General features: G+C 35.6%; 1 protein-coding gene across 7 annotated transcripts in view; it reads right to left on the bottom strand.

Moving 5' to 3' along the window:
- Positions 1–16,064, bottom strand: part of CPEB3 (cytoplasmic polyadenylation element binding protein 3) — an 82,215-nt gene that overhangs the window by 45,064 nt on the left and 21,087 nt on the right. For 5 of the 7 annotated variants that reach the window (XM_033065638.1, XM_033065637.2, XM_033065642.1 and 2 more), the window contains exon 3: positions 8,561–8,720. In XM_033065638.1, coding sequence (XP_032921529.1) covers positions 8,561–8,720 — 160 coding nt within the window. The remainder of the gene's footprint in view (positions 1–8,560; positions 8,721–16,064) is intronic. The other 2 variants (XM_033065644.1, XM_033065643.2) reach the window with 1 other exon arrangement.

Raw genomic sequence — 16,064 nt, forward strand, 5'->3', positions numbered from 1 at the left:
AAGCAAATTATTCAATTGAAAAAAGGGGCCATCTGCAGATTACAAAACTACATAATTATCTAAGGAACAACAAGAGAGCACAGAAAGGAAATTATAATTTTTTAGTTTAAAGGTGCAATGTAGAGCTGTGAAATGCAATTAAGAATACGTGCTTTCAAATATCTATTTACGTGAAAAACATAAATTACTATTGGAAAACAATCAAATTTAAGAAAAACACATGTATGCTACCTGAACATTTACAAAATCTATATAAGCATGTATTTCTAATTACGGTTATAAACAAAATCTCTAGATCAAGGGTTTACTTTTCAAGAATATTAAGCACACTAAATAGAAACACAGAGAAGTTAAGAGCACAGAAGTTATAGATTCAGCAGTTTGGCATCATAAACAAGAACCCATCCAGTAACAACATCCCCAGTACTTGTATTCAGTGTACATCTGCCATTTTCAGTCTGCCTGTCTTGGTTTCATAACTATTTACTGAGTATATTTTCAATTACATGCTTTTATAACATACTCTTAGAGTACTGCAGTTAGGTTACAACAAAAATCACTCTTTTATGTCTTTCCAATTCTTAGTTTAGAAAGAAAAAAAATCTAGTTGTATACTTCTCGCTCTTTAAACACTTCAGAACATAAATTTAGGCTTGATGATTCTTGTATGGCTCAGGCTGCACTGCTGCTTATCCTACATTGTTACATTTCTTAAATTATCGCTCCTAACAACATTTGGAGAGACTTTTCTGCCTGGACTGCCTGGGTGCTTTGCTGCGTGTGCAATATCATACTTGTCATGGCAGAGAGCCCAATTCCTTTTTAGAGCACATCAAGTCTGTATCCTCTGTTCTGTATTATACTGGAAATGAGACGGTAAATGGAATTTAACTGTACCTTGTTCTTTGTAAAGGAGAGTAATGATCTTGAATGAATTCTGATATCTTTATAATAACTTCAGGAAGCAAACCCTTCCCACAGATGAATCTTTATTGATTCTTTTGCAAATAGACTTTTTAAACTGTCCAGATAATTTTGAGTTATATGATCAGTTTTGAAAAATAATGCTGTTCCAGAAACAGTAAACATGAGTATCAGACAGTTTTACCGCTATTGCATTTCTTCTTTTACTCATTTACCGTTCCTAAGTGCTTTATGTTTTTTTGAACTTGTGTAACCCTAACCAGCCCCTGGATATGAACATTCACATAGTGAAGGACTTTTAAGATTAGTTATCTATTCTAACCTTTTTTATGTTACAATCAACATTTCAAGAAAACAATGTTCAGTGCTTACATATTAAGACTTCTTGCATTACTATACCTCACGATTTGCACCAAGATTGACCACTTGCATCAATCCAGCAATTAATATTTGGCGTAAGATTTGTTAGAAAAGAGCAAAGTTGGTCTGCTTTTGACCTATCCTGAACTTTCTGGGAATGAGAACTTCCTTGAAATGAGAACTTCCTCTCACATAATTCTTAAGATTACTGTTGATATCAATTACAATGTATGACTACATAATCATGTGGCAAGGTCAAATGAAACTGGCAACAGGACTAGGTCTGCTCTATTTCTCATAATAATACCTCCTTTATCACTCTTATCTTTTCTATGGTTTCCAAATCAGTGCCAACAAAAGGCACTAAAAACCAGCAATCCTTATCTGGATAGATAGGTAAGTGGGGTAGGGTAAAGTTTAGACACAGAAGAGTGCAAAAACCAGAGCAAGACCAGAGTATTACCTCAGACATGTGAAATAAGATTATTCATCTGACTCCCATGTATTTGGGAGCCCATTTACAGCACAACCTATGACTCAACACAGCCTCCCTCATCTCCCCATCCCCCAGTTCAGCCATGAGGGTGCTTCAGGATTTACAAATGGCCACAAAGCACAAGTGCATATACAAGAATTTCAGTAATTTTTACCTGAGTAGACCTTAGAACGTTCTCTCCTTTTCCCAAAATTACAGACATATGAAACTATGCTACATTAACCCAACACACATGCCCAAGACAACTTCAACACCAAGAATGTTGTAAATAAGGGTCCACATAAAAAAATACAAAAATAAAAGGTAGCTATCTGAAGTTTATTGACTTTATTCTCTCCCCTCTTTTTTAATGTATATTTGCCATTTGTTCAAACCCATAATTTAAACACCCACACTTATAGAGATCATTAAAAAAAACCAAAATACTGAGCAGAACAAAAGTACTATTGTTTGCCAGAAGGGAAATATGAAGAATTATTACTGTGTTCACATGTATTTACTTTAACTGTGCAAAACCATCTTGTGGCAATATGAAGAGAAGTGTGTAATTATCAGCTATGAATATCAGCAATAAAACTTCTTCCTATCACTGACTAAGCATATATATCCTATCAGTAGGGAAAGAAACCTATAAAATAAAGCAGCATATACATTACAGTGAAATGCAGATTTGATAAGTAAATTACATTGCTCCAATAAAACACAGCAGTCTCGCATATATTTCAGTAGTGCAAATATTTTTAGCTTGAAAACAGCTATATTTTCTAGTTAATAGTACTTTGAAAGCAAGAGTTGAATTTAAAGTTAAATTTGGCATTACTTGCAAGAGGTAGACAAGTATTTGTACACATATGCTCACTCTAACATGAAGTTCTAGAACTGTATTCAAAAGAGCAATATTGGTATTTTTCATTGGTGTGTTTGGGGGGACTAATATGGAACAATATCAAAGCAGACTTTTCCATTAACAATCTATACTAAAATATACAAAACCCTCAAAACAGTAGCAAAGTGAGAAAGAAAAAAGCAAAACAGCCTTAGGTCTTCGTGAAGTCAGTCTTCCACAGCACAATGAAAAAAGGGAAATAAAGAGAAGGAAAACTTGCTCACTTCATAACCACTTCTTAAACTGAACAAAGCAAACAAAAAAACCTCACCACTTCTCACCAAACAGATTCAGCAGGTCAAAGACAAGCACATGCTGGTTGCCAGCAGCAAATCAGGAAGTATGATCATACTACAGGATTGTTGCAAAAGGCACGGATTTAATTTAAGAAATATTAACCATTTAATGACCATATTCTGTCTTGAAAAGAAAATATTACAGAGCATTTTCTTAAATAAGGAGAATTTTAAATGGAAAGGCAACACAGTGTCTTTCCTTCAAAAGGATTAGCTAGAGGGACCTAATTTTAAACACAAATACACATGTGCAAACATCTGCCTGCTCACTCTGTTTTTCCTGAGCATTTACAGAAAGGGATCTGATGAGCATTGAGATTTTGGGAAATGCTGGTACACTGCACTTTTTTCTAATGAAAATGCTGCAAAAAGCTCCAACAGTGTATCACCATTTCTAGGACTGAGATGACAACATTTGTTCTATTTGCATGACCTTTGTGTTCAGCTGCTGACTGCAAACACAAATAAGATCTGTTCACCTTCACTTTTCTTAGGTCATGTGGCAAACTTAGTGCTTTGCTTACAAAAAGCTTAGGAACACTTACAGCTGAACAAAATCAGGTGGCATGTACTGAAATGAATGCAAATCAAAATGGAAATGTAAAGGTCCATTCTGTACTTATTACAACAGTCTTAAGTTGCATGTGATCTTCAAACACTTGGCTGTCAATAATGTGGTTAATTTAAATGTAAACAAGAAATGTTAAATGTTGGTTAGTTTTCATAAGACCTGATAGAGTCTTTACAGAAGTTATGAAGCAGTAACCCAGTAATTTCAGTTTTGTATTTCCCAAAATATGGGTGACATTAAGGATTGAAAATCAAGATAAAAAGTTTCCCCACAGATGCTATTTCTGCCTTTGAACTGTTGTATTTATAGTCAACCTCTAGATCTCCACTGAAATATTACATAATCCACACATGCTTTATGTATCTTTCTACAGTATATCCATTAAAATTAGGCAAAATAAAGCCTACTCTTGAAACCTCCCTGTACATGTGTTGTTTCCAAGTATTTATATTTGAAGCTGTGCTACACTAATACTTAAAAAAAAAAAAAACACAGAATTTCTGTTAGGTGGGGATTTGTAAATTACAAAGTTTGTTTCTGTTCTGATTTAGACTAAAAACCAAATACTACTGTTATCCAGTGTAACAGTAAATTTAAAATAAATACGTTGAAGGACATGATTTCTCTCCTCAATTTTATCCTTAGTTTCGTGACCTGTCAGTAACACATGTGCACAGCATATGATCTAACACAGCTGAAATATTTTATTTAATTATTTAAAAATAGAACAAAGGCAGCTGCTAGTTACTACTGATCAAAATATTTTTTATAGATCAGAATGCCTCTGTTTGTGTTGTAATGCAATAGTTTGACACGGATAAACATATTGCAACAGTGACATATTACACCACAGACAGGAGACACTTTTATGTAGGAAAAAAATGTTCTGGTCAGTGATAAGTGGCATCAACCCATAACCATTCTGATAATTCACTTTTGCCTTTCTACCTTTAGGTCAAAGCAGAATGTAAATAAAAAAAGGCTATAAAATACTGCAAATATAACCTTTCCTCATTAAAGCAAAACTGTCCCTCATACTTTTTTAGTGTGTAATATATTTCATTGGTCACTCAGAAAATAAATAAGACTGTTCAGGAAAAACACCTTAGGAGATACTGCACATTTCTGTCAAAGAGGCCTCGTAATGCCTGACATGAGGAATAACCAGATACCCTGGGGCATACACTGTAATTTGTCATTAACCAAGAGAACCTTAACAATGCCTTTACTTAACTTGTCTTCCCTCTTTTTGAAAGAGGGCAAGTATTGACTGAAAGAAAAGAAAATATTGAAGCTAGTCTTGATGGTAGAGAAAGCAGGTAGGGAAGTCTGCCACAGTGTCTAGGGACAAACGAAAATGAGAATTCCTTTTCAATTAATTTACATTCCTTAAATCTCAAAGCACGAAAATGGCAAAGGATTTGTAAAGTTACACAGTTCCCAGACTGTGAGGACAAAGGAACGTACAGAAGGGTTCTCCTGTCTGGCAGGAAAAGCAGAGAAAAAGAAATCAGTTTCAGAAACAAAACAAGAGTTGACACCGAACATCTTCTCCCAAGACTAGGCTCACAAAAAAACTTCAATGGATATGCTGGCAATTTAGGCCCAGAAACCTCAGAGCTAGATATCAAATCTCTTTTACAGCAAGAAATACACAAAAAGAACTGAGTGACTGAGCGACCCTGGCTCTCCTTGCTGGAGAGCACAAAGCCAGCCTGCCAATCAGACTGGCTCAGTGTAATGAACTCAACATTGCAAGAGTGAGGATCAGATCATTTCTGCTGCACTAACAATCTGTCAGACTTGCTCTGCTCCACACTTGAAAGCAGTAAAGAAGTCCCTCCCCAAAAAATTCACTTAATCACATGCCCTCTCAAGGCCAAGTGGATCATGTTTTAAAAGAAGCAATCTGCTTTGGTGACCTTGAAATAAAACCCAATTTCCATGGCCTACAGGATAAAGCCTGACCATACTTTAGATTGAGAGAGGGTATGAAACTTCAGCTACTACAAACAAGAGGACAGATTCTCCCTTTCTCACCTTGAACTTCTCCATTACTTTCTCTGAACCAAACAGAGCATGAGGAACTGAGACCCCAAAACAAGAGCAAAATGTTCCAGATGCATTTCAATTTGGTCTTCCCATCGGAATCCTTTATGGTTAATCCTCCTACTCTCTTTCTAATTGGGAGCTCTTGTTCCATACCTAAGAGAATCATATTTTGTTCCAAGTATCTGCTGGGACATGAAGGGCACATATGCCAAGAAGGATGATGTTCCAAGCAAAGTTTCAAACTTCAGATAAACCACAGGCAATATTTTACTCATGAATACATATACAGACAGTACTTCTAAAAATAAGTATTTGCTGGCAGCAGCAGGTTGAAATGATCCTGAAACAGCTCCACTGCCTCTCTAAGATGCATTGGAGGTCCCAAGAAACATATCTTCCAAATCTTCCTACATTTTCAAAACTAGAGAATTTTGGTATTCACCCTTGTCACTCTTTCCACTTAAAAATTTGGACAGTAAATGACCTGTAAGTGCTGCTAGCTGTGATTGTTTGAGAAAGAAGGGCTCATTTACCAAAAGGAGAACAATTTTTAAGAGTCATTTGAAAGCCATCTAATTTCTTATATTCTAAATTAGAATTTTTGTGGGTGCTTTGTTTTGTAGCTACAGAAGAAATAGTTCACAAACCTAAATGAGGACAATCAGATGCAAGAGGAAGTAAAGATTTTAAAGGGAATAAACAGTTTACTACAGAAGATAGAGGTGGTAAAATTAAGAGGAACTAGCTCAGAGAGTTGGTTAAGTTTATAATATTCCAGAAATTTCATACATGAGGCATTCACACGGGTTTGTCTACAAGGAACCGAAAAAATTAAGCTGAAGTACATAACCAATATATTTTAAAAACTTCAAGGTAAAAATAAATGAAAATTGGGCAATGACTTAAGAGCAAGCCAAAGCAAGCAGAATTGATCACTTACTTCCTGAATGTGGTAAAATGTCCTGGTACCTTAAGGGGGAGAGTCAGAGGAGAGTGGAATAAATAAGAAAAAGCAGGTGGTTTTGAAGACAACAAAGTGAAATGTGAGGAAAGTGCGGAGAAGGACAGGAGCTGAAAGCCTTTGGCACCTTTGTAGGGAAAAAGAAATGGGATGTACAGGGAAATAGTCAAGACCAATTTTCACAGAAAAAGAAACAGCAAAAATGCAGTAAGAAAGTGCTTTGAGGACTGAATCTATTTTTGCAGAAGAATGGTTTTCAGGAAAAGGATTCAGCTAAAACAGTAACAGAGATCTGTTTAACACTGAGGAAAGGCAACACCTCTTGCAAGGGAGAATGAACGTGTCCTGAAAGAGCCACTCCTACAAATATTCCCAGTCATGCTGAAGTGTGAAAACAGGAGCCGGGAAAGTCCACGTGAGGCCAGGGCAAGGCTGGGGGCTGGCACAGTCAGCCCTGTACTTCTGAGAAGCCTTTGTCAGAGCAAAGGTAAACCTAATGGTCCCACCGTCAAATGGAAAAGATCAATTTAAATTTTACATAATAGCCAACTTCAGCAATTAATATCCAATCCAATTTCTAACTCCATCTTTTTGTTTTTTCCCATACTCAGATTCATATAGAAATTCATTCTTTTAAAATTAGCCTCTATTTGTATATGTAAATAAATACTGAAAAACCCCATAAAAATCATGGGAGTTTAAGCTAAATTACAATGTCTCTAACAAGATACAATAAATACTTGACTGTGCATACTAGTAATTTGAATTTTAATTTACTAGCAATCTGAATTTTATTTAATGTTCTAATGCCAGCCACCTGAAACATCTATCCAGTAGAAACATCAATTTTGTTGAGCTTGGTTTTTTAAGCTTGACTTTAACCCTTATTTCACAGCTTTATGATCAGAATAGACATGAGACTGTATTCCTTGCCATTTTAAACAGATGAATAATGGTTAAAGACACATGAAGGCTATGGAACAGCAAATTTCAAGAAGACACTGCAAAGCACAGTTTAGAAGATGGTACAGAAGCCAGTTTGGTTGGGTTGTGAAAAAAAAACTGTACCCAGAAAGATGGCAAAAAAGCACAATACTTTTGACCAAGAAAAAATACTTTTACAAATGGAGAGGAGAGTAAACGAGGCAGTCATGACATCAAAAAGCATGTATATAAGCATTAGCATAGGAAGTGGTATACACAACTAAATTTCTTCTTTGTGTTCTGACTTACTAGTTTGGAATCATTTTTTGTTCAATGCTTCCTTGGTATATGGCTTACAACTATCTTCAGTCTTAAAAGTCAGCAAGAATGCATATCAGCAAGAATGTGTACCTATTTTAAAACTTATCCAATGAAAGATAAAGACAAAGGAGAGTGCAGGTTGATCAGGAATTCAATTAAATGCTTTCACACCTTTTACTATACTATCGGCCAAGTATTAGAAATGGTTCCATCTCTAACACAACATCTGGTAGAACAAATATAGTTTAACAACATAAATAATCAAAACTTTCCCAGCATGTAACAATATCTAGTATCTTTTGTCTCCCCCTAGCAATTTGAAATCCAAATTAAGATAAATTTGTTCAAAGGAAAGCTGAAATAAATATAGCGAGTAACCTTGACACAGTGGTTGGTTTAGGATCAGTCCATCCTAGCTGATAATCCACATGTAAGTGAGGTGCAACCTTTGAAAAAGATGCTGAACACAACAATTGGACTCCAGTTGCATGAAACATTTTTTAAGTCACTGCAGCAAGAGATCTTCCTCTACAATTTGCTGATACAAAACCCCATATTTCAGATATGCCAGTCAGATAATACTACGATTGTACACTTAAAATAAACATTTCACCTTATTTCACCTAGTAGAGATGTTTATCTTAAGATGGGAAAACAGAAATTTCACATAACTGGAAACTCATTCATTAACAAATAGTTTATAGAAAATACTGAAAAGCTGATTTTTGTTTAAACACCAAGCAAGCATGGACATATGAATATTCCTAACCTGTAAAATGATTCCTCCACATTATATCAGCGAAACTCATTGGTGGGCCACTGGGAGGGTAGTGTTTACCTTTCAGAGGCTCATGATCAGTCCTTATCATATCCATTAAGGAATTTTCCAAAGAGTGCAAGTTAAAAGTGTCATAGGGCCTATTCCGGTCCTAGAAGAAAGAAAAAGAAAAGAAGAAAAGACAAGGGTTATTGAAAAACCTAATTTTCTAAAATAGGCTCATTTCTTGTTATATGAATTCCACCATCCAATTCTACATTTCTTCTTGATAGAACTTTTTATAAGAAAAAAAAAATTTATAAATATGTCTACAGTTGTTTAAAATTATACCCTTGATTTTGCAACTGCTGTTTTCACCAGTACAGCTCTGCAAAGAGGTTTTAAATATTTCTAAAAATATACATACAAGCAATAGATAATTCTAAACATCATCATTTAAATAAGAACTTAGAAATAAAGCAGTATTAATGCTTACACTGGAAAAATGAAATTGTTTCAGAGATTTTTGGTTTACAGCTTCATCATCTACTTTCTGTCACTGTGCTACCTTAATATCAGAGCAGAAACAAGCAATGCTCAAGACACCAACAGGCATCTTTGTGCCAGAAAGTAATAATTAATTCTTCAAATGTCTAACATGAATCTGACATGTTTAAGGAAACTACACTAGGTGCAAGAAAAAATAAAGGTAAGCTAGGATAACACTTTTACTGTAGGGCTTTCAAAAACATGGGCTGGTCTGTATTGTTTGAATCCTAAGAAAAACAAAACCCAGAATCAGTCTTTAGCAGGCCTCCTAGAAAAGCCAGTTTCAAAGTGCAGAAACAATTCCATGAAGGAAACCAACTACCAATGCCCATGTGTCCAGAGTACTGTACAACATAAGACAGCATAACAGAATGGTCCCCTGTAGTCATCCTGTTGCTAAAGAAAAAAAATTAGTTTCCTTACTCTCATCACTATCATTAAAAAAAAGGGGGGGGGGGGGGGGGGGGGGGCTTTGTATACTATAGTATGCTACAGTTGATAAAGAGTGGTATAACAGTCTACCCTGCAAACTGAACCCTTCATTGTAATATGCTCCCATAATTCCTGGAACGATGTTTTTCACATGCTTGTTAGTAGAAGATATTCTTGCTTGAAAAACTAGTATTTAAAATCCTCAGAGTAAAAGCAGTACCCACAGGAAAGGTAATAAAATTCTGCCTTAATGAAGATTATGTCTCTTGAACCATTTAGTTCTTCGGTTGTCTTGAAATAAAATTAAAGGAGAGAATGGAGTTCCTGGTAAAAATTAAGTTTTCTTTTAATATTTCTGTTCTGGAATAAAATAAATACACATCTTTAAAAGCTTGCTGTTACAGAAAATTCTGAAATACAGGTAATCTTGCTATCAAAAATCTCGTGTTCCCACAGTGCCTACTCAAAACTGAAGACCCAATTTCCCTTATCCAATGTGCTAATATATCTTCTATAGGTGGACTACCATTATTTTCTGTACACATTTATTTCATCTATTAAACATTTTTGGCAGTCAAACAATGTTCAAAGAATAATACTGATTTCTGTCAGAAGCTATACTAAGTACTAAAGTTCAAATGAGCTCAGTGATTTTCAATTTACATTGGTTGACAATTTTTGTCTTCTACAGCTGCTTAGAACGCCAACACTTGTATACTGTTCTTAAAAGAGTATTTGTTCACCTATCCAAGTGGATCAATACATTGGAACATAAAATCAAATGTATGTCCAGCAAATCCAAAGTAGATCCCAGAGGAAAAAACACCTCAAACCGAAAAAAATCCAAAAAACAAAAAATCCCCCAAAAACCCCAAAATGCTAATGGAGTTTTTTTCCCAAAAATAAAACTGTATCTGGTTAAAACAACTCACTTCTTAGTAATATGCACTAGGAGAGAAGAGTCTGTTTTACTTTATAATCATTTCCTTAAAAAAAAAAAGCAATGCTAAATTGAAAAGAAAAAGCTTTATTTTCAATGAAAAAAAAATCCATTTTAGTGATATATTAGTAAATTTATTAAACAGAATCTGTATCATTTCTTCAAAGTAAATTTTTGTTGTCTTTTCCTACTTGTGTCTTTTAGATAATACATGTACGGCATGTGAATAAAAAGGTCAGATGCTACAATACCCAACTTTAACATCTTTTTGAAGAGAAAATATGAATGCAAAGATATAGCTTATATCCTAAATAGGAAGTATTTTTCAGTCAGATGTGTGCCCCGATCTGGTTTACTATATAGCCACAGCAGAGCTGAGTTGGCAAAACCAACTGGCAGGCGAGCAAAAGGGCAGGGCTGCTGCTTTTGCCACAATGGTAGTTTATTCCAGCTTCAAACATTCCTGAGATTACAGGCTTAGAGGTCAGAAGGCGTGAGTTCAGAAGAGGACACAGCCTACAAATTGAATTTAATTGCCCTTTATTAACATATGTATGTTATATTTTAACTATGCTACTAAAACAGCAAATCCCTGGGAGGTCCTACTTGGTTCTGTAACCTGCCAAGGAGCACATGGACACAAGCAGAAAAGTAGAGAAAGAAATGCTAAGCAGGGCAGGCTTGTTAGAACGCTGCATCTTCCTAAACTTTTAAGGGGCACACAAACCTGCAATATATTTTCAAGATTAAAACAGACCTACATTAGACACAGGAAGATCGATTTAATCAAAACCCTTTACCAGGCAACTATAACACTTCCCATTATAGCACTTGAGCAAGATAAATCTAGTAAAAGAAATTTTGGACGCAACAGATTTTACGAGTATGTTGTGGCAGTGCATAAGTATAACGTGTGCTGACTACAGACTCTGCAGTGTGGGTGATAAAACACAAGAAAGGGCTAACATTCTAGCTCCTAAATAAAAGGGCTATTACCATTTTTCTCAGTAGCTTTCATTTCAGTAGTAACTCATTTGTACTCAGCAGATTTGAAAACTATTTTCTAAATTCAGCAATTTTTTCCAAGACGACTGGTGCTTTAGCACACATACAATTACGTTTCCTCATTTCACAGCATGAACAGGTTCTCCTGGTTTTGTGAGTTGATACTGTTCCATCTCCTGGATTTGCCTTTTGCATTGCTCCCACAGGCCACCAATCTATTGTCAAACAATCCCAACAACATAAACAAGGTCCTTAGCAGTACACGAGAATTTTGCAAGAAAGTTCTGGGACTAGGACCATGAACTATAATCAAAATATATACAAAACACAGAGTGATAAAGCATAATAAATAACTTGGAAAAGAAGTCTGAAAATCCAGCAAGTCTGGAAGATTTGCTGGGATATTTTCCTAAAGAAGACAAAGCTCCTAAGACCCACTTAGATAAACTGCATTATGGATAAAAGAGAAATCTCCAGCTACCAGGCACTGCCTTTGGCTACAGAATAATCATTAAGTCAGCAAAAGATTAAGTCCAGCCGGCGCACGTTGGTTTGTATTTCTGCTGCGTGCAGACAGCAGTTCCTTCCTTGTTAGCTGCTGGTGTATATGGCAGCATATTTCAGTTCTTAGAATTCTCCAGTCTTGAAAGAAAGGAAAAGTAATAAGGGCTCTTAGAGAAGAGATGGGTGCCAAAACTTTAAATCCCAGCCCTCGATGGTTGTCATGTATACATTAATCCATGCCATGTATTTCCTCAAAGTGGGCATGTTAAGCATAGTGAAAAATCACAAATGCATATCAGGATCACATTTTGAGGGATCACAAAGTGAAACAGACCTTTAGTTGGAGTTGGGTCTCAACTTTCTACCTCTAAATCTTACTTGTAAGTATGATAAAAATGTCACATAATATGGTGTCTATAATCTTCCAATTAAAAAAAAAATCAAAACCAAAGAGTAACAGCCAAAAATAACTAAATACACTAAAATAAAATGAGAAAACACAACAATATGCATTTTATCTGATTCTTACACTTTTGTGCATATGTATTATGCTATTCTTTAATTACATAAGCATGATAATTATTCAGAGGTCTCCAGTCTCCATCCAACACATAATAAACAAGCTCTAGGAATGAATCAAACCAGTGCTTTGAAGAGGTCTGTTTATCTCTAGGACAGATGCCTGTGACGCCTACTCCAGGAGATGGCTGAGTTGTAATAAGTGCATCAGCAAATTCCAGGAAGGCAAAAGTAATTTTGAAGGTTATCTTATTTATGAAACAAATATTACTTAGCAGTACCTGCAATATTGACACGTGTAACATTTGAAATAGAAAGAACTTTTTTCCTTTTTTTATACCCTATAACATGGTAGGGCTTTGTTCTGCCCCCTTCAGACTCACAGCACAGGCACGTAAGGGCAGGGCCTACCCAGCACTACTTCAGGTCCCTCCCAATAGATACACAAACCATGTCTTTACTGCTGAGAGGGAAAGAAAGAATGAGAAAAAAATATATGACTACATCATGGATGAAAATGGCAAGATCAAACCTATAGTAGGATCATAACAGGTGAGAAGTGGATCTTCATACAGTCTGATTTCCTCACTAACTCTTCCAGCTTGAACAAAGTAATTGGAACTAATGAACTAAAAAAGGAAATGACTGACCTCTCCCATGGCAGAGACATGGAAAACATGCGCCAAAACCTGACACTGTATCATTTTCTTCTGTCTCTGCAGAGGATTACATCAGAAAGGACACTTGAGCATTAATTATCAATGTACAGTTAAAAAATGTCAAGTTTTACCCTAAGAATGCGTGCCAGCAATCTAACACACGGTGCCCATGTCCAGCTATCATCCATACTCAGAATCCTGAACCATGAATCACAGCTGCATGTGTTAAATCCTTGTCAGCATGGTCATCTACATCTACAGCATAAAATACACATGGAGTTGAGAGATATCCCTCTCATCTGCATATTTTTTACTGTGCAGGTAACAAATCCTCAGATATCTAGATCCTCCCAAACTCACATTTCCCTACATATCTCAATTCACTGACTTCCTACTAAGTTTCCAAGCTTCCTATATTCTGAACACTCCGTTTCAGTAAGTTATTTCAGTGTTCTACATTTCATGCTGCCCTAGATTTTTCAGTTTTCTGCACCAGCATGTGGCACAACACAGCCCAATTCTGCTGAGCAACAAGATGGCTTCAACTCACTGAAATATTAACTGTTTCCAGAATAGTACAACTCCAGTGAGGCTCACAAGAGTCATCAGAGCCTGCGGCATTGCATGCAGCATTTTTATCAGAACAATGAGATCTAGGAGCACCTACAGCTCTTATGGTTAAACAACTTTCCTATCAATGCAAACTTCCTCACAGGGGTCACTGCTGTATTATTTCTGTGCCCAACATAAACCTGGATTTGGCTGCACAGGACTGCTAAGCACTGCCAATGAAAGCTGAAGTCAATGGAAGAACAGCTTTGAATAAATATAGGATAAAGTGCCAGCCCAGTTTCAAACAGGGTTCACTCACTCTGTTCTAGCACCTGCAGCACAGGTTATTACCAAGAACACAGGGAAAACAAGTTTGTCTTGTTTCAGTATCTCAGTTCAAAATAGCAAAACCAACAATGCCCAAAAAAAAAAAGTATTCTGAAGTTTAGCTTGGGACATGCTCAACATGCCAGGATGGTGCTCATGAATGATCACATACAGCATGTTCTAAATGCTCCCTGGGCAGTCCTTCACTTCTCGCAGCTTCAGTTGGGATGCAATCCCACTCATATTCTCAGGGAAGTTAAAAAAAGTCTTTCAAAATATAGGAAATCTGAGGAATATGGTAAAATTATCACTGTACAAAAGGACAAAAAAAGTAAATAGCAAGTGTTACTTCCTTTGCAGCTTGGTGCTGGAATACTGCCAATAATCACAGGACTGACAACCCAGATGCAGGCAGAACTAGAACAACCAGAAATTTCAGTAATTCTTCCTTATATTGCACTCAAAAAAAGCATGAAATAAACCAAAACAAATAAGAAGATGTAAAATGTAGGTAGGATGGAACAACAGGGTAAATCTGCCTATGCCCATAATGAGGCATAGCTACTAACACCAAGTCTTTGAGGAATTTTATTTGAATTCCACTTTCTTTTTTATCTTTCCAGTTAATTTTGGGCAGTAGTAAACTAAGGTGGATTTATTGTGTTCCTTTACTGGAACAAATTGAGGAATGTTTTCTTATGTTATTGTTGCTCTTGGAATGTGCACAGAATACATCAACTTCTCATATATTTGTCTTTTCTTAACATTACCAACTGCAGCACATTTTATTTTCATAGGTGTTTGGAAGTTTGCTGGTCGAAAGGCGAATTTTTTAAAGCCTATTTAGAAGGCTTCTAAGAAAAAGAAGGAAGATTAATACACTGATAAAACAATATCTAACTGTATAAAGATTATGGAAAGACTTCCATGTAATTTGAAAAATAACATTTCAAAACCCTAGTTAATGCTTAGTCACCTTGTCTGTGTTATATAAACTTTAACAGTTAACATGCAAGATCTCGGACTGAATCCAAATCCTTGAAAACTTGACCTACTCAAGCAATTTTTCCACAAAGAAAGGTAAAGTCATATTCAAACTTTAACCCCTTATGAATCCCTAGCTCTAAAATCTTATAGTGAAATGTTTGGAATTTTTCTTTTCAGATTAACTAAAAAGCACAGAACTAGGAAGAGATACAGTAATAATCAGCATTATATAGAATTAAAAAACTAATTAAAATTATATTATTTGGTTCAAATCTCCCTTTACTTTGAGATTCCCTTTTTGCACACCCTTAATACATGCTCAAAAAATATATAAGGAACTTGAGTCCTTATAGCTATAAGACCTGACATCATACTCACTAAACAGAATATTCTGTCAAGTTCCTGAATAATCAATATTTGCTTGCAAAATGGGGGAAGAAAGCAACTGAACTTGCCCTGCATTTTCCTAAATAGGGCTGATAACCTAGTTATTCTTCCAATACACATTTTTATAATATGCCAAACATACTATTTACATGACCACTAGTGTTATTTCTCCATTCAATGACATTCAAGCACAGAGTCAAATGCTCCAATGGGGAACACTATCTTTTACCTTGCTACCATCTTTGCAAACAGAAATACAATAATACAATACAAATACAATTTCAAACATCATCTTTTGCCATTAAAACAATTGAACAATGGGTTTTAAAAACCCAAACAAAAACCCCACAAAGAAAATAAGAAGAATCAACAAAACATCTATTATTTTTACAGCCATTACACTACTGTAGGGAATGATCTCTAGACAGTACAACTGACTGAGCACTCAGTGACAGGATTTATGTTTAATCATATTTAGTTCAATGTGATGCTTTAGATAAAAAACCTGCTTATCAGTCCTGCTGCTGAATGCATCTCAAAAAGCTGATGTATTCACTTTCTATTATAGTTACTGATTACAGTAACAAACAGTTCTAACACTTGTAAAATATAGGATTAAAGTAGTTACACCCAAGATGACCATCAATTCACAAAA

This window comes from Catharus ustulatus, chromosome 8, assembly GCF_009819885.2.
Source record: "Catharus ustulatus isolate bCatUst1 chromosome 8, bCatUst1.pri.v2, whole genome shotgun sequence".
NCBI classification, from domain to species: domain Eukaryota; kingdom Metazoa; phylum Chordata; class Aves; order Passeriformes; family Turdidae; genus Catharus; species Catharus ustulatus.